This window comes from Schistocerca nitens, chromosome 2 (assembly GCF_023898315.1).
Source record: "Schistocerca nitens isolate TAMUIC-IGC-003100 chromosome 2, iqSchNite1.1, whole genome shotgun sequence".
In the NCBI taxonomy this organism is placed as follows: Eukaryota; Metazoa; Arthropoda; class Insecta; order Orthoptera; family Acrididae; genus Schistocerca; species Schistocerca nitens.
Genome location: NC_064615.1, coordinates 557,186,231 through 557,211,534, shown reverse-complemented (window position 1 = coordinate 557,211,534; position 25,304 = coordinate 557,186,231). Strand labels below are relative to the sequence as shown.

General features: G+C 40.9%; 1 protein-coding gene across 1 annotated transcript in view; it reads left to right on the top strand.

Annotated features, from left to right (window-relative positions):
* LOC126236581 (40-kDa huntingtin-associated protein) overlaps positions 1-25,304 on the top strand; it is a 113,547-nt gene that overhangs the window by 766 nt on the left and 87,477 nt on the right. The window contains exon 3 of the mRNA XM_049945996.1: positions 23,598-23,800. Within this exon, the coding sequence (XP_049801953.1) occupies positions 23,598-23,800 (203 nt within the window). The remainder of the gene's footprint in view (positions 1-23,597; positions 23,801-25,304) is intronic.

The following is a 25,304-nucleotide window of genomic DNA, read 5'->3' as shown; positions in this document are numbered from 1 at the left end:
AAAACTATTTTCGTATGAGTGGCACCTTGGTCAATGGAAGGTTCCGATTCCACCCGTTTCCTTTGACCCTTGACGCAAGTGTGTTGTGGCGTGTGTCATCATTACGGCGCGGGGTGTGCGAGTCGGTTTTGTTTGTCGATAGTTTGCAGTGTGTGTCATGTTTGTAAATACTCGTGTTCCATCCTCTCAAGGTGTTTGTTGTTGTTGACAGTAGTAATACCTTCTTTATTCTTCATCTTCAATCTATGTTTGTTACTGCTCGGTCATGAGTCAGGTTGTTTTTCTGTCAGTATTAGTTTTACATTAATAGTGACACACAACTGTATGGATAGGCTTGTTGACGAAGTGTTGACTGGTATGTCCCTTGTATGTGGGTTAACTGATTGCAAGAAAAGGATGGCACAGTGACACTGTGCTGGACAACTATGTCACAGTTCTTCTGCATATTTTTATGGTATTATGGTTGATAGTGGCAGCGGGACGAGCGACCTGTTGGCGCAGTATAGGAATATATCAAATAAACTGAAAAAGTACGGAGAATATGCATTTTAAATATTTGTAAATCGCTGAAAATATCCAATGTACATATACAAATATTCAGGTACTGTTTGCTACTGCCTACAATAAGCGACAATTTGATAAATTATTATTTGTCGGTGAGCATTTCCAATTGCATATTACTAGCTTTATCACTGTTGTGATATTATTGGTAATGAGCCACTGCAGAGTGCATGTCCCGTATGTCAAAATACTTGGAAAAGTCTATGAAAAACTCCAGAATTTTGTCAGTTTAATCTGAGTTCATCCTGTATATTGGGAATTTCAGCAGACTGAGTATGTTTTTGTCAGTAATCAGTAAGTGAATACTGTAATTTATTTTAAACAAAAAAGTTACAACCATCCTTATCTTTGAATTAAAAAGTGGTGGTTATACCTGCCCTGAACTATAGAAATCTTTCTTGGACCTTGTGGGATCTTAAACCAGAACAATCCTGTAGCCAACACATAAAGATCAGTACTTTATGTGAAAATAGACTCTGTGAAATTCCACAATATTCTCTTAATTTACTGCAATCCTCTACCAAAAATGCAATCATCACTGAATGCAACCTTCCTACTCTGAGTTGGTTGACTGATCTGGAGAAGTCAATTTATGTTACTTTATTACCAAGCAGTAGCCTAACATCTAGTAGTCAGGATTGCATTAGAATTACATTGAAACCAGAGGCAGTCATAAATAAATAAAATGATTTCTATTATAGTGTTTTAGAAACCGTATCAGTTTCTGCACGTATTTTGTTACTGAGTTTCAGTTCAGATAGCCAGTGGTTCTTTCCCCAGAAGGAAAAAAAGTTGTGCACTGAGTATAAGACTCATACATTTTTATTGTGAAAACTCCCACTGGCAGTGACTGAATGTTGTTTGGTAATGCACAAACATGCCAAGGATTACTGTTGAAAAGCTATCATTTATTTCGATTAGTTGTCTTGTCACGTTTCATGTTGTGCTATAAACCTAGTGAATTGGATGCCTTTAATGTGAACTGACACCTACAACCATGGACATTAAATTAATCATCACAAAGCTAAGAATATGAACAATACAGAAAGGTCAAGATATTGATTAACCAAGACACCAACTGTGAATAATTACCCAATTACTCAACTACATAAACACAAACTCAGTGAAGTTATTTTGCTTGCCCATGTAAGAGAACTGGAAAGGAAACACTGGGGAGGTATGATAGACTGTCTGTAAATGAAAAACAAGCAGCACTTATGTTGGAGGAAGTCACCTTTCTCAGAAGAAGGCTACAACTGCCACACAGGTGCCTAAGAAAGAATTCAATTTTTTTATTCAGTAAATCTCTGCAGATTGTGGGATGTCATTTGCACAAGAGCGCATGCGCTAAAACACACACACACACACACACACACACATATATATATATATATATATATATATATATATATATATATATATATATATATATATATATATATGTGTGTGTGTGTGTGTGTGTGTGTGGATGGATATGTGTGTGTGTGCGAGTGTAACCCGTCCTTTTTTCCCCCTAAGGTAAGTCTTTCCGCTCCCGGGATTGGAATGACTCCTTACCCTCTCCCTTAAAACCCACATCCTTTTGTCTTTCCCTCTCCTTCCCTCTTTCCTGATGAGGCAACAGTTTGTTGCGAAAGCTTGAATTTTGTGTGTATGTTTGTGTATGTTTGTGTTTGTTTGTGTGTCTGTCGACCTGCCAGCACTTTCATTTGGTAAGTCACATCATCTTTGTTAAGAAAGAAATTTGATACGTTGCGCCGTTTCCGAGTTATTTAGCATTGAAGTTAGCCAATAAGATCGTCGCGCGTGTAAATTCAAGTTTCAGTTAACGAGATGAAGCACTCATTGGGCAACACGTCCCCTGGCAGGCCGCTTGAATGCGAGCGCGCGATGCCCCGATGGGCTAAATTCTATGCTAAATAACTCGGAAACGGAGCAACGTATCGAATTTCTTTCTTAACATTTATGTCTCAGTACAACCTGCCCTGTAACATCCCTACAAGCATTTCACACATTTTCTGACCACCCTGTATTTTGATCTTGCCTTAGGAGCTCTAGCTCTGTAGAACAGTTTGCAGAGATTTATGTAAAATCTGTCCATATGCTTTTCTTGCATTTGTATTATTAACAGTGCATATCTGTGTTCAATCTAGTGTTAATACATTTTTTGTGAAAAATAAACCCTACCTTCCCCCATCCCTCCCCAGGAGTGTCCGCACACTGTGTCACCAGTGACTAATAAGATGAGCTATTGGAGGTTCAGTAGAACTTTGTAAAATACCTTATAATTCCTTTTTATGATGTAATGCAGTAGAGAGAATGTGGAGTTGCCTACTCACTCTTCATTTCACACACCTATGAAGGAGGGAAATGCATGGGCACAATCCAGTGACTTACCTTCCTTCACACATCTATCCTCCAGTCCCATCCATCCTATTACATCTCCGGAACACAATGTATCCTTTAATATGGCTTGACTCCACGTAAGAGTTCAGCTCCACCCTTGATCATCTCTGCTGAAATGTTATCATTACCTAGAGTCTTATTATTCTTTAGGTTTTTTATTGGCTGTCTAATTTCCTCTGCTGTGGGGGAGATACAGGTATTTCATCCTGAGTAACATTTTGCTATGATTGGTCGCTCTGTTCATTTTCTTCCAGTACTTTTCTCTCTGTAGTGTTGTCCAGCAGCTCACTGAAGTATTCACCCCACCAGTCTAAAACCTATTCATCGCTTCCTATAAAATATCCTTCTTTATCTCTACAGAATACAGTATGTGTTTGAAATCCTTTATCAATCCCTGATCTCTGTTGTAGAATTTCCCATACTTCTTGGTCATTATAGTTTTCTTGTAGCTCAATAATCCATTTCTATCTGCCTCTTTCCCTTTCTTTACGAATTCTTCTGTATTAGCTATTGTTGCCCTGCTTATTATTTTCTTTCTTGCCTCATTTCTCTCAGCCACCGCCTCATTACAATCTTTATCAAACCATCCTGCCCTTTCCACCCTTTCTTCTGTAGGCTATCTAAAATTACGTCTACAGTTTCTTGTAAAGCATCTTTCGTCATACTCCATGTCCCTTCGCTGCATTCCACAACCCAGCTTTGTTTATGGTCAAACTTTTTCTGCAGTTCTGTTACACATTTTTTGGATACTCTTTGCCTTTACATATGTCTTCTTGTGTCTGTATGTGTGCAGATGGATATGTGTGTTTGTGCGAGTGTATACCTGTCCCTAAGGTAAGTCTTTCCGCTCCCAGGTTTGGAATGACTCCTTACCCTCTCCCGTAAAACCCACATCCTTTCGTCTTTCCCGCTCCTTCCCTTTTTCCTGATGAAGCAACTGTGGGTTGTGAAAGCTTGAAATATATATATATATATATATATATATATATATATATATATATATATATATATATGGTGAGTAGGAACTCTCCTTCTCATATTACTGTTTATTTGACATCTCATGTAGGCTTTAGTTTCCTACTGTTTCTCTAAAAGGTGCTTCTTTTCCCACTTTTGGATTAAAGTTGCATATCAGTGTCTTCATATCTTGCCTTGGTAATCTTCTAATTCCTATTCCAGTTGACCATAAAACTAATCTTGCACTTTTTCATCATCATCTGCTGTAGGTGCATGCACACGTACTAGAATGATGTTGAAGAAATGGGCCTTCATTCTCCAAGTGCACATCCTTTCATTTCCAGGGTTAAAATTTATGACTGCTTCTTTATACTTATTGTATTCAAGAAACTGCGTACTACTGTTCCCTCCACTATACAGAATTGTATAATTACCACTCCATGTGATACCATTTCCTTTCCATCTGAACTCTTGGATTGCTTCTACACCTATGTGGTATTTCTCCATCTCTTGTTTGATTCTACATAGAGCCCCTGGTTCATTCAAAGTTCTTACATTTGAAGTAATAAAGTATAAATCATTTTTCCAATTACCGTGTACTTTTCCTTGCATGGGACATTAATTGCTATCATCAGTCCTGCTGTTCCTGCCTTTGAATTTCGTAACAATATGTTTTTTCCTACCTGGTGGACCAGGGTTTGTGTAGAGTTTGCTCACTCAGGGAGACTGGCTTCATCACACCTCTAGAGCACTCCCTGACCTATGTTGTGGGACACATTTTGTCTGACTCCTTTGTCAAGAGCACTTCAGTTCAGTGTGTGTGACCCTGCCAGTAGCTACGCTACCACTGGAATAGCTCTTGACTTTGTCAGAGCAAGCAAGCCTTCCCGTCCCCACTGAAAGTGCCTCTGACAAGGTGGCATCCCCTGGGAGGACGAAATAAATAACAGAGGGGTAAAAAAAAATAGACTTTGCAATGTTACACTGTAAACCTGCAGACTGTAAGGCAGAAAACCAAGTGCCAAATTTTTCAAGTGATCGGCCACGGTGGAGCCCTTGGCAACAATATCATCCAGATTATTAATGCAACCTCGTACAGGCATAGTCAGTTGCTCTAAAAATAATTTAAAAGTAGCAGAGGTGCCAGCCACACCAAAAGAAAGGTACAAATATTGATAGAGACCAAAAGGAGTATCCAAAACCAGAACTCGCTGAGGCTTTTTGTCCACAGGAACCTGCAGATACGCTTCAGGCAAATCAATTTTAGGCAAGTACTGGCCATCTGATATTTTCGCCAACAGTTCCTCCTGGTGTGGGAGAGGATACATATCCATGATTAACTGTGCATTGCTAGTAGTGCTGAAGTTGCCACAGAGGTGAAGTTTCCCCTACGGCGTAAACGTCCGTTTACTAGCCATAACAGGTTGCGCCACCCCTAGAGATTAAAGTCTGTGCAATCCTGCTTTTAATGATCTTTCAGGGCAATAATAATAGGACATGCATGACAAAGAAAGGCTGAGCTGTGGATTTTAAAGAAATTTGAGCAGAAAAAGTTGCAGCAGATGCTATACTTTCTGAAAACACCTTGCAAAGTGTTTCCACTTTGAACAAGTTCTCAACACTGGCATCAGCAATGACCAAAAATGCAGTGGAATGAACCACTGACTTATAAGAGGCAGATGCCATACACTGTCCCCACAACATAATGTTCTGTTTGGTATAAATGAGCAGATTCCATGTGACTGGTATCAACAGTGGTGAGCCTAAACAAACATAGGTTTGGGAATTCAATAACATGACTGCAGCACCTATGTCAACCTGTAGTCAGAGCCTTTACCAAAAAACACTTAACTCAATAAACAACTTGGGAGAAGTCACAGATGATATAAGTGGTACAAACTAAAAGAACATAGTGAGATTGAGCCAGCACTGATCTGCACGTATATAGTTGCAAGTCGCAGGTAGCCGGCGCAGCGGAGACCAAACCATGTGCGAGCTCCCTACAGGCGACCTCTAGTCGCCAACCTGCACTTATACAGTTTGCAGTTGATTTAAATACACACGTGCAATGACACACTCACATGCACTAGGATACAGCATTTGCTAACAACATTGCCCCTCCGTTTGTGTGCGTGTGCGTTGGAGTGGATGCGCATGCGCGTGTGTGTCTGAAGGAATGATTTAGGTGCCATTCTATGATCCTAATAAGGGGCATACATGCCTGTAGCACTGTACTAATTAAGAAAGATAACAATAAATAATGGGACGTGGTGGAAGAGCTGCAGGAGCTGGTTTGGAGATATTACAGTATTCCTAAAAGCTAACAACTACAGTAAAATTTTGTAAGTTACTAACTCTTACTCAAGGAGATCCCTCGCTTGTGGTGGCATCTTTGGACAGGGCGAACTATGAATGGCGTACAGCCTTTGTTGGGTGTCTTCTGGTGGTGTGGGAAAACCCACTTCAGTGTCAAGCTCAGCGGTTAAGGGATGCCAAAACGTATAGAATGGTACTCCTGGCACACACTGCACTTTACTGTGCTATTTACACCACAAAGCACGCAATATTCCAGGTGCTGATACCGACGGAATGAACCAAGCATCCGCCGTCAGGCTTTGTACAGCCACAGTCAATGGGAGCACCTCGAGGGAATGCGACTCGGGAAGATGATGCAGAAAAGGCGGTAGCAATTTTCTTGTTGAATATACCGTGACAAAACATTGACACTGGACACGGGATAAGAATCGTGCTGTTCGCACATAATCCGACCAAGTGTGAGAGATGATGGTGTGAGCCGTGTTGTGTTGTGCAGGACAAGCTGCTGAGAGCACAGCTGGGAGGTGTTGCCACGTTGAAGTGGACGAAGAGACTGCTTGAGTGATGGTTCAGTGTGTGTGGCATCTGGAAAGCATGGCTGTCTAAGCTGCACCTCTATCGGAAGTGACCAAAGAGAGTGTTGAGTGGATGCGGTGTTACTTCAGCCGGCAGGTTTTTGGTCTGTGCAGCCCATTGTCTTGCTGAGGTCTTCTTGTCTTTCTGTTATGCAATTGTCTTTAATTTGCTTGCATTAATGATGTTAAACAGTTTCTTATTAAGTCTGTTTTCATCCATCCTACACAGATGTCTGTAGAAATGTAGGCATCTTTTCATAAAGTTATCTATAATATTGTCTGTGTGTTCATTGAGTTCAGTACCATAGATTTTTCTAATGATGTTTTGTTTCTGTTTCTTTGTGTCATGAATTTTTGTCATCTGTCTAATAACTGTAGTTTTTGTTACATACAAGGCATCTAGTAAAACAGCCATGTTGTAGTGCCCTAATTTTGCATTACAGGATATTGCTCTTTTGTTATAGTGATTCCATGTAAGTTTGTATAACTTTTGCATTTTGAATACTCTTTCAGTGTTGGAGATTGTGTTCAGTCCTTTGGGTTGGATGGTTTCTCCTAATTACTTGAAGTGAGTGATCTGTGAGATTTCTCCATACTGTGTTTCCAGTGGAAGCTTTCCAGTTGACTTGATGTCCATGTACAGAGTTTTTTCATAGGAAATTTGGAGTCCAACTTTGCAGAAGATTTCATGTAGTTTATCGAACACTAGTTTGGCTTCATCTTTGTTGTTTGTTAATATAGTGAAGTCATCAGCAAAGGCCAGGCATTTCGTAGTGACTCTTTTTCCCTTTCTCTTTCCTAATTAGAATGCCTTTGACATACTTTCCCTATTCTCTAATTATTTTTTCCAGTACAGTGTCAAACGAGAGTGGTGATAGGCTGTCTCCTTGTCAGACTCCTGTTTGAATTTTAAATGAGTTTGAGATTTCCCCCATGGATTTCACTTTTGAGGTGGTTTCTGATGTTGACTCTGGTCTTTCTGTTGACTCCTAATTTGTGTTGGCTTTGTCTGTCAGCAGAATCTTGAGCTTTTTTTGAAATCCACAAATATGACTACAGTGTTCTGGCATTGTCTGACATGTAGTATGGTTTTGGGGTTCCAAATCTGTTCAATACAGGATCTCCCTTTGCAGAATCCTGCCTGATACTCACCAATCTGTGGATCTGATTGCAGCTCAAGTTGTTCCAGTAAAACTTTACATAGGATTTTAAAAGTTACTGGAAGAAGTGAGATTCCTCTCTAATTACTCAAATCTGTTTTGTCTCCTTTCTTGTGGCGTAGGTGTATCAAGGTGCTCTTCCATTCTTTTGGGATTTTCTCTATTCTTCAGATTTATTATTTTATTCTTTGAATTTTTGGCGTTATTTTTTTGTGGTCCAATGTTCATAATCCTTTAATAATAATTCGCCAGGTGCTCTATTGTTTTTTAATGATTTGATTGTTTTCACTATTTCTTCATGTTAAGGTGGAAGCAATTCAGTATTTGGTGCTGGTTTTACAAATCAGAGTTGTTTATGTCTCTCTTCACAGTTGAGGAGTTTACTGAAATATTTGGCTAAAATTTCACAATTATTCTTTGTATACGTTTATAGGGATCCATCAGATCGTTGGAAGCATATGGTAGAGGTTTGTAGCCAGCTAAATTTTTTGTGAAGGTCTTGTAAAAATTGTGGGTGCTGTTCTTTGTAATGCCTTTTTCTATTACAGTTGCCCTCTTATTATTGTATTTTATTGTTAAATAATTTTTGAGGCATTTCCTCGTATCTCTACAAACACGTGCCACTTTTCTGCTGTTGTTTAACTATTGAAATAATTTCATGCTTTAATCCTGTACTTGACAACTTGATCGCATGTGGCATTCCACCATCTATGTTTTTTCCTTCTCGGGGATTGATCGTTTCTCTGAGAGTTCAGACCAGTTTCTGGTATCCACCCTATGGATTTCTTCAGTTATTGTCTTCTTGTTGAGTTCTAATTGTTTGGGATCAGTCCAGAAACTTTGGGTTACTCTGTCTGTTTTTTGTTGGCCTGAAATTTTTCTTTGATTTGGAGCAACCAGTAGCGTGACTCAGAAAAGCCTATCCTGGTTTTTACAGTGAAGACTTCTGTGGTGTTCCTCCTGGAGATAGCAATGTGGTCAATCAGGAATTCTCACTGTGTTTGTAATAACTTCAAGTTGAACAAATATATTTCAAGAAAGATGCAATACATGAAAGTCACGGATCAAGTAAACAGAGTAAGATGTGTATACACTTTAACAGTCAAATCATAACTGAGTCCAAGTCTAGTGGCCGCTGGCTGGCTGGCCTCTTAGGTGGCGCTGCTGCTGCATGGCTGGCAGACAGCGCCGCATGTAGAGGACGCGCGTAACTGCGCGGCGGCACTTTGAAAGATCGGTGAATCACAACACTTTTCCCCCCTTTGAATTTTTTGCACAGGTCTCGATGGAGGTGGCCTGTAGATTGCTAACGTCCATAGGTGTTGTTTGACTGGCCGTAAAGTCTCGAGGAGGAGGCTTCCCGTACGGATGGAAGTGTCCCCGATGATAACGGCTCGAGATGACAGGAGACGGGGGTGTCGAATCTGCTGGGGCCCCGTGCACCAGTCTGCCCGTTGCGGCAAGTCCGGTTGTTATAACAGGAGACATAGGCGATGTGTCCACGTCCATAGGAGGAGGAGATGAGTAGAGTTGCTCCGACAGATGATGGTCATCTGGTTCCTGCATGGGCACGTCTCCTGGTGGTGTCAGTCCTTGTGCTGGCACCGATATGATGGTGAGAGGACTACGTTGTGGGTAATGAGAGATTCCAGTATCCTGAGCGTCAGGTAGAGCCGAAGGTGGTGTAGCAGCATCCAGAACAGGCGTTGCCGGCACACGAGGCTGAAGCTGGTCCGAATGACGCACTGCAACACCCGTGTCCATCTGGATTTCATACAGGCGTTGGCCACGGTGTCGTAAGATGCGGCCAGGACTCCATTTTGGCCACCTGCCATATCTCCGTAGCCATACAAGGTCATCGGTGGTGAACCGGCCAAGCGAAGGCACCCACGGCCGTGAGGTGGGAGGCCGTAGAAGATGAAGTAGCGTGCGGGGCTGTTGGCCATGTAAGAGCTCAGCTGGGCTGTGGTCGCCCATGGGGGTGAAACGGTATGAAGCCCGAAATTGGAGAAGCGCATCATCAGCAGCAGAAGAAGTCAGGAGTTTCCTCATCTGAGCCTTAAATGTGCGGACCAGCCGTTCAGCCTCACCGTTTGACTGTGGATGGAACGGAGGGGCCGTGACATGCATGACGCTGTGACAGGCACAAAAATCCGCAAAATCGGAAGAGGCAAATTGCGGACCATTATCAGTAACAAGAGTAGAGGGAAGACCTTCCAAAGAGAAAATGCGAGCTAGAACATTGGTGGTTGCCGCGGTGGTAGGCGACGTGCAACGGACAATGAAAGGAAAGTTAGAGTAGGAGTCAATAACGAGAAGCCAATAAGTACCTAAAAAAGGTCCCACGAATCCAGCATGAATATGCTCCCAGGGCTTCTCAGGCGAAGGCCACAGTGACAAAGATGACTTCGGGGCGGCAGCCTGTGACGCACAAGGGCTGCAGCAGCGACCATGTGTGCGATTTCAGAGTCGATGCCGGGCCAGTACATGACAGCGCTCCAGAGATTTTGTGCGAGAGACACCCCAGTGCCCTTGGTGAAGGAGGCGCAAGACCGAAGCATGCAAAGATGCAAGTACCACAACACGCGGTGAAGCATTTTTGGTGGAAAGGAGGATAACACCATCCCTAGCCGTGAGGCGGTAATGCATAGTGTAGTAGTTCCGCAACGGATCAGAAGCCTTAGCGGACGGATGATCCGGCCAACCCTTCTGAATACAGCGTAAAACCCAGGAGAGGGTAGGGTCAGAACCCGTAGCAGCTGCCAGCTGGTCCCTGGTGAGTGGAAACACAAAAGTTCGTCCCTATCGTATGTCAGATCAGGACCCATGGGAAGGCGAGACAGTGCATCAGTATTCGCATGTTGAGCCGTCGGCTGGAAATGAATCTCATAATTGAAACGAGACAAGTAAAGAGGCCAACTCTGGAGGCGGTGTGCAGTCTTGTTGGGAAGTGACGTTGATGGATGAAACAAGGAAACAAGTGGTTTGTGATCCGTAACAAGATTAAATTTGGATCCATAGAGAAAAACACCAAACTTATGAAGAGCATAAGTAATTACCAAAGCTTCTTTTTCAATTTGAGAAGACTTTTTTTGGGCATCCGTGAGCGTTTTGGAGGCATAAGCAGTGGGTTGTTCAGAACCGTCAGAAAAACAGTGCGCAAGGAGTGCAACGACCCCGTATTGAGAGGTGTCTGTGGCAAGAACAAGATGTTGGCCAGGTTGATAAGTAGCCAGGCACGGGGCCTGTTTCAGCATAGTCTTCAATTTCTGGAAAGCCGCATCGCATGACGCGGACCAGTGTAAAGGCACGTTTTTATGCAAGAGGCGATGCAACGGCTGAGCCATCGAAGCAGCAGACGGTAAAAACTTGTGGTAGTATGCTATTTTCCCCAAGAAGTCCTGCAGTTCCTTAACAGATGTAGGGCGAGGAAGGGCATCGATCGCAGGGACAGTTTGCTGAAGCGGACGAATACCATCCTGAGAGAGTTGAAACCTAAAGTACGTGATAGATGCCTGAAAAAATTTTGATATCTGAAGATTATACTTAAGACCAGCAGTCTGTAAGACATGAAAAAGTGTACGGAGATTTTGAAGATGTTCTTCAGCGGTGGAGCCAGTGACAACAATGTCGTCCTGGTAATTTATACACCCAGGGACAGTGAGCAATAATTGTTACAAGAATCACTGAAAGAGAGCAGGGGCGCTGGCAACCCCTAATGGCAGTTGTTGGTATTGATAGAGGCCGAAAGGCTTGTTAAGGACCAGAAACTGCCAGGAAGCAGCGTCGAGAGGAAGTTGATGATAGGCTTCTGACAGGTAAAGTTTAGAAAAATACTGGCCTCCAGCAAATTTAGTGAACAATTCTTCAAGTCGAGGCATAGGGTAAGTGTCAATAAGGCATTGAGCATTTACAGTGGCTTTAAAATCGCCACAGAGACGAATATTACCATTTGGCTTAGCAACGACAACGACAGGAGAGGACCACTCACTGGAAGTGACAGGAAGCAAGACCCCTGAAGCAGTGAGACGATCCAGCTCCCGTTTGACCTGATCACGAAGGGCCACAGGAATGGGTCGAGCCCGAAAAAACTTAGGCCGAGCAGTGGGTTTGAGCATGATATGAGCTTCAAAGTCGTTTGCATGGCCTAACCCATGAGAAAAAAGGGACAAAAATGTCGTTGACAAGGAATCCCATTGAGCATAAGGAATAGCATCAGAGATGATATTGACAGAGTCATCCATGGAGAACCCAAAAACGCGAAAGGCATCGAAACCAAAAAGATTCTCCATGTTACTATGGTCGACCACAAATATGGGAACAGTGCGAACAACAGATTTGTAAGATACCTCAGCATCAAATTGTCCCAAGAGAGAAATCTTGTGTTTATTGTAAGTCCGTAATTGCCTAGTGACAGGTGACAGGATTGGAGAACCCAAATGAAGATACGTCTGAGAATTGATGATAGTGGCAGCAGAACCAGTATCCACCTGCATGCGAACATCTCGACCAAGTATTTGGACAGTGAGGAATAACTTCCCTGAAAGGGAAGAAGTACAGTTGACAGACAACACAGAATCAGAATCAGTGTCATTTTCATGAACATCATGTATGTGGTCGGATTTGCAAACGGATGACACATGACCTTTTTTTTGCATTTGTGACACACGGCCCAACGTTGCGGACAATCTTCTCATGAATGTTTCGTAAAACACCGCAGACATGAAGGAAGTTCCCATGGGTTTTGCTGCAATTTCTTAGAGGTTTGTTTATGGTTAGGCCGAGGCTGCACTTGGGAGCATACTGTGGCCACGTCGGCCGGTGGGGACACACCACACGCTTCGTCAACATCGCACAAAGGTTGTATTTCCCCAATGTCGCCCCATGCCTCTATTCGCTCTCCATCGGCACGAGAAATTTCAAAAGACTGTGCGATGGATAGGACTTCATCTAGAGTCGGATTTGCCAACTGAAGGGCACGTTGCCTAACTTCTTTGTTGGGCGCCGATCGGATAATAGCATCCCGTACCATGGAATCAGCGTAGGATTCTTTGTGAACTTCAGTAACAAATTGATACTTTCTACTGAGGCCATGAAGTTCAGCAGTGCAAGTGCTATAGGAATGATTTGGTTTTTTTGACAACGATAAAAGGCAACACGAGAGGCTACCAGATGCGTTTGCTTTTGCAAATAGACGGACAGAAGTGAGCACATTTTAGCAAAGGACAAAGACGCAGGATCTTTCAAAGGAGCCAATTGTGACAACAACCGATACATTTGAGGTGAAATCCATGAAAGGAACAGACTTACATGTTTGTTCATCCGCGACATGAAATGCCAAGAAGTGCTGTCGGAGACGTTTTTCGTAATCAGACCAGTCTTCCGCTGTCTTGTCGTAAGGAGGAAAAGTAGGTAGAGACAACGACTAGAGACGCCCCGCATTTGATGCTGGGACGAAATCACGAATCGCATTTGTGAGAAGCATTTGCTGTTCTATGAGACCTTGCAATAGTTGCTCTAAAGTAGCCATGGAAACACATGGGTCACCGATGGAAAAGAAAAATCCCATCCTCGTCGCCAATTGTAATAACTTCAAGTTGAACAAATATATTTCAAGGAAACGCAATACATGAAAGTCACGGATCAAGTAAACAGAGTAAGACGTGTATGCACTTTAACAGTCAAATCATAACTGAGTCCAAGTCTAGCAGCCGCTGGCTGGCTGGCTGCTTAGGAGGCACTGCTGCTGCATGGCTGGCAGACAGTGCCGCATGTAGAGGACGTGCATAACTGCACGGCGGCACTTTGAAAGATCGGCGAGTCACAACAGTGTTCTATTGGGGATTTCCATGTCTTTAGTTATGTGTTAGTTTCTTGAATTGTGTTGACATAATTTTTTATATTAAAATTTTGGCTGAAACTTATGAGGTGACACCATTTTTATTGTTCCTGTTATGAGTGGTGTACAATACTGTGATTCTCCCATGTTTTTCTTTTCCTAACTGCCCCCTGAAATCACCTAACAGGATTTTGATGTGATGTTTAGAAATTTTGTTCATGGTTTCTTCCAGAAGTTCCTGGAGTCTTGTAACACCTGTAGGTCTTTTCTGTGGTAGTCATTTGTTGGTTGTGACCATTAATCAGTGTGTGTGCCTTGTTTCCTGATTTTATTGATAGTGTTGAGGGTCTTTCCGAACATGACATAAAATCAGTGAGTGAATCTGTGATTGACCTGTGCACTGTGAAACCTCTGCCAAATTGTTTCGGCTCTGTGTTGATATGTACTGGAGGTATTCCTTTATAGAACCTGTAACTCCCAGAATCAAAGTGATTTTCATCTGTAAACTGGGATTCTTACAGGACCATAATTTTGATGCTGAATCTGTGTAGTGTATTTGTTAGGTGTTTAGTTTTCCGGGTTTCAGTAAGGTGTTTATGTTCAGTGTACCTATGAAAAATTTTGGTTTCCTCAAAGAGATTTTGAGGCGCTCTGATCCTTCACAATGTGGCATGTCTGGTCTCCCAGAATCCTATGACGAGAAAGGGAATCCATTCTATTGACTGGGACCTTGTGGTAGTAGAATTCTTTCTTGCTGTTCTGTCATGGTTGCTTCAAGTTTAAGAGTGTTTTTGGGTAATCTCTGATGGAGGTTATGAGAGTATAAGACTTAATTGTTGAGATCAAGCTGTACATCTTCAGCCACATCAACGAGGTGAACAAATGCTTACCAACAGCTGCTGGATACCAGATCAGATGCTGATTGGTTTTGTGATAATATTTGGTCCACCTTGGTTTCCCAGGGCTCCTCATATCTGGGAGGCTTTCCCATATCTGCCACTCAGGGAGGTGCTCAGAAGTATAAATTTAAAGTAAATAGGTCAATATAATTTAGAGATTTTTAGTAACATTGTTTTTAAACATTGATTTTTCTTTGTATGGTAGTATAGATAATAAGTTTAGGTATGGTACTGAGTCAAATACTTTATAGGAATTCAGGAATACTGCATCTACTTGGTCTTAACCCGATGCCTGCAGTAAGTCATTTCAGGAAAGTGCAAGCTTGGCTTCATATGATAGATGTTTTAGGAACCTGTGCTGATTGGCATAAAGAAAGTTGTTGTGTTTGAGATATCTCGTTACATTTGAGCGTAAGTGTTCTAAAATTTTGTAGATCACTTCCCTTTTTAGATAGGTGTGATCTGTGCTTTCTGGACAAGGTTTTTTTATTTAAGGTATCTATGGTAATTATAGTTAGAGGAAGGGCTAACTCAGCCCCGGTATAGAATGTGATCGGGATTTGATTGCGACCTGAACCTGTGTTCAGTTTTAATCATTTCAGCTGTCAGACTTTGACACTTATGTCAATTTCACTCATCTTTTCAGTGATACCAGAATTAAATTGGAGCATATTCCTGGGTTTTGCTTTGCAAAGGAACGTTTGAAAACAGTATTTCAGTTTCTGCTTTGGTACCCACAATTTCAGTTTTTGTCTCATCTATGAGTGTGCGGACACTAACTTTTCTGCCACTAACAGCCTTTATGAGGAACAAGAATTTATTTGGGTCTTGTGAAAGATCTTTTGACACTATTCTGCTACAGTAGTCATTGATGGCTTCACACATTGCTCTTGACAGCTAAATGCATTTCATTTAGCATTTGCTTTACAGCTATTATGCAGTAATCTGTTACTTTAGAAGTTTCTTTACAGTGACTGGATACCATGGAGGTCCCTACCCTTTGTGAACTGTTCTGTCGAGTGCATATCTATCCATTGCATGGTAAAGTAACTATTCTTTTAGACTTGAGCCATAGCTCCTGAGCTAAAAGTTTCAGATTCCTCACTGAGATATACCGCTATTGCTTCTTTATATAATTTACTGGACAAAAAAAAAACTACTTGTTTTAACTTACACTTTGTTCTTTTGTTCTTTGGTATCATTGTTACTGTAACTGCCTGAGGTCACTGATATGTTTCTATGTGGACATTCTCAAAAAGGTCATGTCTCTTTGTTGCCATTATATCCAGTTTTTAAAATCATGTTTGAGGTTCTGAACTATTTGCCCTACGTAGTTTTCAGAGAAGACATTTAGTAATGTTTTACATGATGTCACTAACAAAACTGTAACTATCCCAATTGATTGTTGGATGATGGAAGTCTCCTCTGATGATTACAATATGGTAGGCATACATACATACTACAGATGCGCAGTTTTCTCCAAACTTTTCAGACACATCACAAGATGAGTCAGGTGGTCAATAAGAGGACCCTGTCATAGTTTTACATCCAACCCTGATGCTGAGTGTGGTACAAACAGTCTCACATGCAGCTGCAACTTCTGACTCGGAGGTTTTGACTTTCTTGTCTACTACATCAAATACACCACCTCTGTTTTCATTTACCTGTTGTTGTTGTTGTTGTTGTTGTTGTTGTTGTTGTGGTCTTCAGTTCAAAAACTGGTTTGATGCAGCTCTTCATGCTACTCCATCCTGTGCAAGCTTCTTCATCTCTGAATAACTACTGCAACCCACATACTTCCGAATCTGCTTACTATGTTTGTTTCTTTGCCTCCCTCTGCAGTTTTTATCCCCCCCCCCACCTCCCTCCCCCCCCCCACACACACACACTCTCACACACACTCTTCCCTCCAGTACTAAATTGGTGATCCCTTGATGTCTCGGAATGTATCCTACCCATCGATCTCTTCAATCAGGTTGTGCCACAAATTTCTTTTCTCCCCAATTCTATTCAGTACCTCGTCATTAGTTATTTGATCTACTCATCTAATTGTCTGTAGCACCACATTTCAAAAGCTTCTATTTCCCACTTTTCTAAACTGTTTGTCGTCCATGTTTCACTTCCATACACTCCATACAAATAGTTTCAGAAAAGACTTCCTGACACTTGAATCTATACTCAGTGTTAACAAATTTCTCCTCTTCAGAAACACTTTTCTTGCCATTGCCTGTCTAAATTTTATATCCTCTCTACTTTGACTATCATAAGTTATTTCGTCACCCAAATAGCAAAACCCATCTGCTACTTTAAGGATCTCATTTTCTAATCTTGATTCCCTCAGCATCACATGATTTAATTTGACTACATTCCATTATCTTTGTTTTGCTTTTCTTGATGTTCATCTTACATCCACCTTCCAAGACACTGTCCTTTCCATGCAGCCACTCTTCCAAGTCCTTCGCTGTCTCTGACAGAATTAAAATATCATTGGCAAACCTGAAAAGTTTTTACTTTTTCTCCCTGGACTTTAACATCTACTCCAAATTTTTCTTTTTTATTCCTTTACTACGTGCTCAATATACAGATTGAGTAACATCAGGGATAAGCTACAAACCTGTCTCACTCCTTTTTCAACTACTGATTCCCTTTCATGCCTCTCTACTCTTATAACTGCCATCTGGTTTCTATACAAATTCTAAATAGCCTTTCGCTTGCTGTATTGTACACCTGCCACCAACAGAATTTGAAAGAGAGTATTCCAGTCAACATTGTCAAAAGCTTTCTCTAAGTCTAAAAATGCTATAGATGTAAGTTTACTTTCCTCAACCTGTCTTCTGTGAGTAGTCATAGGGTCAGTATTGCCTTGCTAATTCCCACATTTCTTTGGAATTCAAGCTGATGTTGCCTGAGGTTGGCTTCTGCTAGTTTTTCCATTCTTCTTCTGTAAAGAATCCTTGTTAAGGTTTTGCAAATGTGGTTTATTAAACTGATAGGTTGACACCTGCTTTCTTTGGACTTGGAATTATTATATTCTTCTTGAAGTCTGAAGGTATTCTGCCTATCTTATACATCTTGCTCACCACATGGAAGAGTTCTGTCATGGCTTGCTCTCCCAAGGTCATCAGTAGATCTAACGGAATGCTGTCTTCTCCTGAGGCCTTGTATTGAGTTAGGTCTTTCAATGCTCTGTCAAATTCTTCATGCAGTACCATATCTCCCATCTCGTCTTCACCTACGTCCTCTTCCATTTCCATAATATTGCCCTGAAGTACATATCCCTTGTATAGTCCCTCTATATACTCCTTCCACATTTCTGCTTTCTCTTCTTTGCATAGGACTGGCTTTCCATATGAGCTCTTGATTTCATACAGATGGTCCTCTTTTCTCCAAAGGTTTCTTTAATTTTCTTGTAGGTAGCATCCCCTAGTGATACACACTTTGTCCTCCAGCCACTCCTGTGTAGCCATTTTGCACTTCCTGTCATTCCCTTTTTTTAGGCGTTTGCATGCACCATTTACTGCATCTTTATATTTTCTCCTTTCATCAATTAAATTTAATATATCTTGTGTTATAAGGATTTCTTCTGCCCCTCATGTTTTTACCTACTTGATCCTCTGCTGCCTTGACTATTTCATCCCTCAAAGCTCCCATTCTTCTTCTACTGTATTGCTTTTCCCTGTTCTTGACAACCATTCACTAATGCTCCCTCTGAATTTCTGTACAAGATTTGGCCCTTTCAGTTTATTCAAATTCCATCTCTTTAAATTCCTACCTTTTTGCAGTTACTTCAGTTTTAGTCCACAGTTCATAAACAATAAATTGTGGTCAGAGTCCACATCTGTCCCTGGAAATGTCTTACAACTTAAAATAGGTTTCCAAAATCTCTGTCGTACCATTATGTAATCAATCTGTAACCTTCTGGTGTCTCCAGGTCTCTTCGACGTATACAACCTTCTTTTATGATTCTTAAACCAAGTGTTCACTATGATTAAATTATGGTCTGTACAAAATTGTACTAGGTGGCTTCCTCTTTCATTCCTTTCTCCTAGTCCATATTCACCTACTGTTTTATGTTCTCTTCCTTTTTCTACTATTGAATTCCAGTCCGAGATGACTACTAAATTTTTGTCTCCCTTAACTATCTGAGTAATTTCTTGTACCTCCTCATCCATCTTTTCTATCACTTCATCATCTGCTGAGCTAGTTGGGGTATAAACAATTTGTACTACTGTGGTGGGTGTAGGCTTCGTGTTTATCTTAGCTACGATAATGCATTCGCTATACATTTCATAGTAGCTTATCCAAATTCCTATTTTTTATTCGTTATTGAACCTACTCCTGCATTATCCATATCTGATTTTGTATTTATAACCCTGTATTCACCTGACCAGAATTCCTATTCCTCCTGTCACCGAACTTCACTAACTCCCACGATATCTAACATTATCCTATCCGTTTCCCTTTTTAAATTTTCTAACCTGTCTGCCTGATTAAGGGAGCTGACATTCCATGCTCCGATCCATAGAATGCCAGTTTTGTTTCTCCTGTTAATGACATCCTCCTGTGTAGTCCTTGCCCGGAGATTCAAATAGGGGACTATTTTACCTCCGGAACATTTTACCCATGAAGATGCCACTGCCATTTAACCATACAGTAGAGCCACAGCTTTCAGCTGTTCACAGTACCAGCACAGTGCAGCAAGACCATTGTGGTTGATGTTACAAGGCCAAATCAATCAATCATCCAGACTGTTGCCTCTGCAACCACTGAAAAGGCTGCTGCCCTCCTCAGGAACCACATGTTTGTCTGGCCTCTCAACACATGCCTCTCTGTTGTGGTTGCACCTACAGTGCAGCTACCTGTATCTCAGAGGAATGCAAGCCTCCCCACTCCCCACCAACTGCAAGGTTTGTGGTTCATGGAAGCCCCTTTTACGTATCCTTTTGATATATGCTTAAATTTACCTAAAAATCTCACTGCTGTCAACTTCAGATTTTAACCCATTTTCTATATCTAGTATTATGTGAGCTGCTCTTGTTTTTAGGAGTGCTTCAGTCTGTCACTTTGTTGTGAATGCTTTGACACTTAACCACTTGTATTCTAATACTCTCACTTGTAGGAGGCATTTCTTTCGATCTTGCCTGCCTGGTATCCAATAGATATTGTTATCTGGAGCAGATGGAGAGTTGTCTACTGTAAAAATATCTTGTTTGAATGCCACACACACTTTGGTGGCAGTTTCTTATGTTTGCTGCACACTTGACCCTTTTAAGGGCACTTCACAGTTCTCGACCCTGTGGCACAAATCTAGGAAGTGACAGCCTAGCTTGTCACAGAGCCTCCACAGTCTCTGGTTGAAGCCTTCTGCTCAACTCAAAACCAGGGAGCAATGATCTGTTGTGGGGGAAATGCTGCAAATTGTGAGCTGTACTGAAACTCCAAGAGCTCATCAGATGTTCTTAGTCTTCTCTGCCAGTTTTGGAGTGATCCAAATGTGATCTTAGAGCCCAGACAATAGGAATCATCTGTCCCAACATGCGCCATCTGCAGTTGGTTGCACCTTGTTCCCTCAGTGGCAGCTGGAATAGCTTCTTTAGTAAGTTTTAACTGGTCTCAGGCTAAATAAGCACTACAAAGGGCATTCAAAAAGTTTTGCACAGTCATCTCTAATTTTTTTTAATTTTTTGTAGGAGGAGAATGAAGTTTTCTGTGAACATATTTGGAACATTTAGCTGTACATCGAGCCTACTAAATGTAGCCTCCATCAGCTGTGATGCATCTGGTCCAACATTCTTTGCACGATGTAAATGCACTTTGGTAAAATTCTGGGGATTGTCTTTTACACCATTGCTTGACACAGGAAATAAGGTCTTTCTCACTATCACATGTTTTACTGTGTAGGTAGGTCTTCAGACGACCAAAGAGGTAAAAATCAGCCAAGTCCGGACTGTGGAGAGGATAAGGAACAAGTTTCCAACCTATTTTCCTGATTTTCTCCTGCATCATAAGGGCTGTATGGGGTTTGGCATTGTCGTAGTGTAGTCTGATGAGCTGACCCTGAAGCTGTGGTCTGTTGGTCTTGATGGCACGTTGCAGCTTGTCCAATGACAAACATTAACAGTCCCAGTTAATTGTGGAGCCAGGTTCCAAAAAGTCAATGAAAATTATACCACACTGATCCCAGAAGAAGGAGACCATCACCTTTCGGCCTACTGTTTGTGAAAGTCTTGGTTTCTTCTTCTGAGTGGAACCCAGATGACGCCAATCCATGGATTGGTTTTTGCTCTCTGGTTCGAATAAAAACAACCGTGTTTCATCCTGGGTCCCCTTATTCACATCACTCACTGCTGTCGATGGTCTACCGCATCGTAGATTGTCCAGTACAGAGAAATCATTTTCTTTAAACCTCTGCAACCATCGCTGGATACTGCTGCGATCCACTGTGTCCTCCACATTAACGGGGAGCAACTTCCTGTGAATTGATGTGGCAGAGTCATTGCCGGTCTTCAGGAGGAATTCCATCACCAACCATTGTCGCAACCTGACTTCTACTTCACAGTCCATTACGGCTCACATGTAAATAAAAGAAAGTGCTTTTATATACCAACTTGTAGCTAAGTGTTCCAAGTATGTTCACAAAAAATTTCATTCTTCCCCTGCAAAAAAAATAAAAAAAAATTAGAGATGACTGCAAAACTTTTTGAACGCCCTTTGTAGATCAGTAAATAAATAAATAGATAATGAGGCCCCCAGGCAAACACACTGACTGTACAGTGTTCCTTCCCATCCCTTGATACAGTTTTGCTGAGGGGTACCACTGTTTGCCATGTTTTAAGTTCTGGTAATGAATAGACCTCTACCCTTTTGTGTTTCCCTCCCCTTGACATGAGAGATAGCACGTTTCCCCAACAGCTGAAGTGAGTCTCACTAGCTCAGTTTTTGTTTCAGTGGAAGACAGCACCTGGAACTTGTTGGTTATAAGGATGAGCTAACACCCTGCATACTCTGTAAACATTGTCTTCTGTGAACAGAATGATCTATACCTACCACTGACACTCCACTCACAGCCAAGTGGATGAGTAGTGATGGGTTCTGTATTTGCTGCAGAAGAGACGGTATCCACAGGAGAGAGAATACTTGAAGTAACTTTAATATCTTTACACGATATTCGGTAACCCTCCCAACAAACACAGCTTCCAATCACTTGGGAGTAGTCAGGGCAGTTTTGAATTGCTTACAAATAGCAACTAACTCATCCTGTGCCCAATAACAGCCTGCACAGTGGGCATGCATTGTGCCTGTGCAATATTTTACGGAACAGTAAACAAATAACTTTAAACTGAGTTCGTTAATTGTCATTTAATTTAATTTATGAGTTTGATGTGCTACAACTATTACCAATAGTGTTTTAGGACTGAAACGATTAGCAGCCAAAATGAGATATCTGCAATATTACGATAACAGAAAAACTTTGTATAGAATTTACTGTTTCGCTGATTTGTTTTTTGGGTTATGATCACTAACAAACTTGACATTAGCTTTAATCTATGACACATACAGACAAAATACACTCATATTAAAAGATAAAACTAATGTAACATAAATTAGTTACTTAAAGTAACTGTAAATCACAAACTCCAATTTACTGTGAAATGGACTATGCACTACACTCATAATTTATAGAAATTCTGGATAATAGATGTTTGCAAGCATCTGAAAATCCTCAAAAATATAGCTTTTTGAGATAAATGATTGGTTTTGAATGAGGATGCTGTAGCCAAAAGTTTCTAAAATGCACAAGTGAAGCTTACAACTGACGATACAGCAAGATTATTTGCAGCAATCGCAGATGTTTGAAAACGCACATTGTATTGTGGTACACTTGGATATTGACACAATCAGTGAAAGATTATGTGAAAAGACACAACTGGAATTGTAGAATGTTAGAATGTAGAATTTCAAATTGGACCTATGTGGCACCCATGGTCTCACAAAAGGAAAATAAAATGTAACTGGATAGATAAGAATCTACTCACCAAGTGGCAGCAGGAGATTATCCAATTACATTATATTGTCACAAATTTATTTTTGTCATTGTTGCAAAGCAAAATATGTAAGTCAGCTTGTATATGTAAATAAATATGAGAATTTCATGGATTTTTTTACTTGGCTGTATGACCATCAAAGGACTCAACATATTGAAAGTTACTTGTATTTCCGTTGATGACTCTCCATCGAAGGTAATACTACTTCGTCCCTACCACAAATTCCTTAACCTGCTCACAAATTTAGTTGAATAGTTTCATCAATAAATGTTGCTGTGGTACCAAGTCAATTTTTTTGAAGTCAAGAAGTATTCCATCTACCAGTCTGCCTACATTCATTGCTTTCTGGATGTCATGTGATAAAAATGTGAGTTAGCTTTGATATGATTGTTGTTTATTCATTCTATTTCAGACATCTCATTATGTTTGAGCTTGGGATATTTTTAAGACTCTACAAATGATGAATACAAGTGACACTGAACTGTAGTTCTGTGGGTCAGTTATCAGTTCTTCTTGCAGATGATGAGTATGACCTGTTCTTTCTTCAACCACTACACCATTTGATTGTTTGGGGAATCTTTGGTATTTCTGTTGAGAGGAGGCAGAGGGGCAAGTTTTAACTGGGCGGTACTCCTGAATCATCTTCGTACAGAAACATTTAAGAACTTAATAGAGAAAATTTGAAAGTAGTTCTGAAATCATTATAATAAGTCCAAGATAATGTATAGTCAATACATTAAAGGGAAAACGGTACAAATTAACACTGATGTCATTGTAGTTTAAAGGTTCTTTTTTATTTTCAAGATGCACACTCTGATCATAGCTGTTATTTTGTAAAGGTGCTTTGGCATTAAGATGCGAACGAGAAGAACTCCCTCAGTATGCTGGCTTGTGCTGGGCTGCAGCTGCTAGATGTGAAGGTTCATTGGGGAACAATCCTGCAGAAGCCTGGGCACTGGTACGTGCTGCCAGGCAATTCCTGTCAGCAGAAACCAAAGCAGCATCTTTAGGCTGTACTGGTCCTGGTGCTGATTACCTGCAGGTACTTACACATCAGTCATCTCCACAGAAAAAAGTCATTCAGCTAAGTTTGTCACATATTAGCAAATAAGTTTTTTTTTGTCAGTTGCTAACTGTTCAGATTATTTAATACAGATTTTTATTGCTTGCCTGCGTATTGTGACTGACCGACCTAAAAGTTAAATTGTATATAAGTAAGGTTACCTTATATTTGCTTAATAATCCATATACCATTCTCTCTCAATTTAGTGTTTTCCACATGAATTTTATACCTGATTTTTTTAGATGTTTATGTAAAATGTCTGATACATGTATACCAGGATTTCTCAAAATTTTTCAGTGGGATCTCCTTCTGTACAGAGACATTCCTTAGACACCCACCTCACTGTTATAAATGTAATTAGTAGTGATACCATATAAAAACAACAGATATGTTAGTTTCCACGTGTATTTTTCTGTAAGATCACAATGACACTCTTTGCTGAAACATGGAGTAAATTTGTAATGACAGACAATAAATACTTGAACCATATCAGTGTAACATTAAAGAACTATGATTAAAATAATGGATTAGAACACTGGTAGTGGAAATGAAAAATCATTCACATAATCATCTTCTGTAGATCCCTTCATTAAGGAGAATCTTCTGGGATGTAGAATGAGCCATTCCAAGTGTCGTACATGGCAATCACACTCATATTTGATGAGGTTCGTAACTTCATCTGAATCAGGGCTTAACAACTTGCTTATATTGAGCACGGGCACGAGCATGAGCACTTGCACCTGCTCAGGCTCTTGCTCACGAGTAGTTGCTGCATGGTGGTAATAAGGGGGAATGAGTGTGCAAACTGTGGTGGCAACAACACGGGAGAAGCACCAACTCTGAAATAGGGTAGAGCCAGTTTTGATAGCAGTGCTCCCTAATAGCAGAAATGGCAAGTCAGCATTATGTAACACCAACACTTTCTTCACATTTCGATCTGCAGAGTGAGATCTTTTTACACAAAAAGATGGGTAGTTGCAGCTGAACATTTACGTCCATTTCAGGTAGAACAGTTTCATGTGGTGCTGTTATAAAACATGAAAATCATGTCTCACATAGGCTATGGCAGATAATGTTAAGAGCCAGCTTGGAAAATCATTGTGACGAGTTTATTGAACATTCTTTACAGGTCTGTGAAAGTGTAGACATCACTGGCACACAACTAGATTTGACTTTCTTAGCACTGTTGAAGGAAATGTAAAAAATGTGAGTTTTTCGTGGAATTTATTAGTTTGTGTGTGTAAGGTCAACCATGTTGGGGCAATGAAACAGGATTCGCAGTCCAACTAAATGGGAAAATGAAAAACCTTCCATTACCCAATGCATGCTGAATTGTAACTGGAAGTAATTGATCTGTAATGTGACAGGTACCATTAAGACAGTTTAGATTTCTCTAAGTATTTCCTTCAGGATCGAAGTCCTCATAAAGAAAGTCTTGTCACAGATCTTCTCCCTGTTCCCTATGATGATGGAGGGAGATACA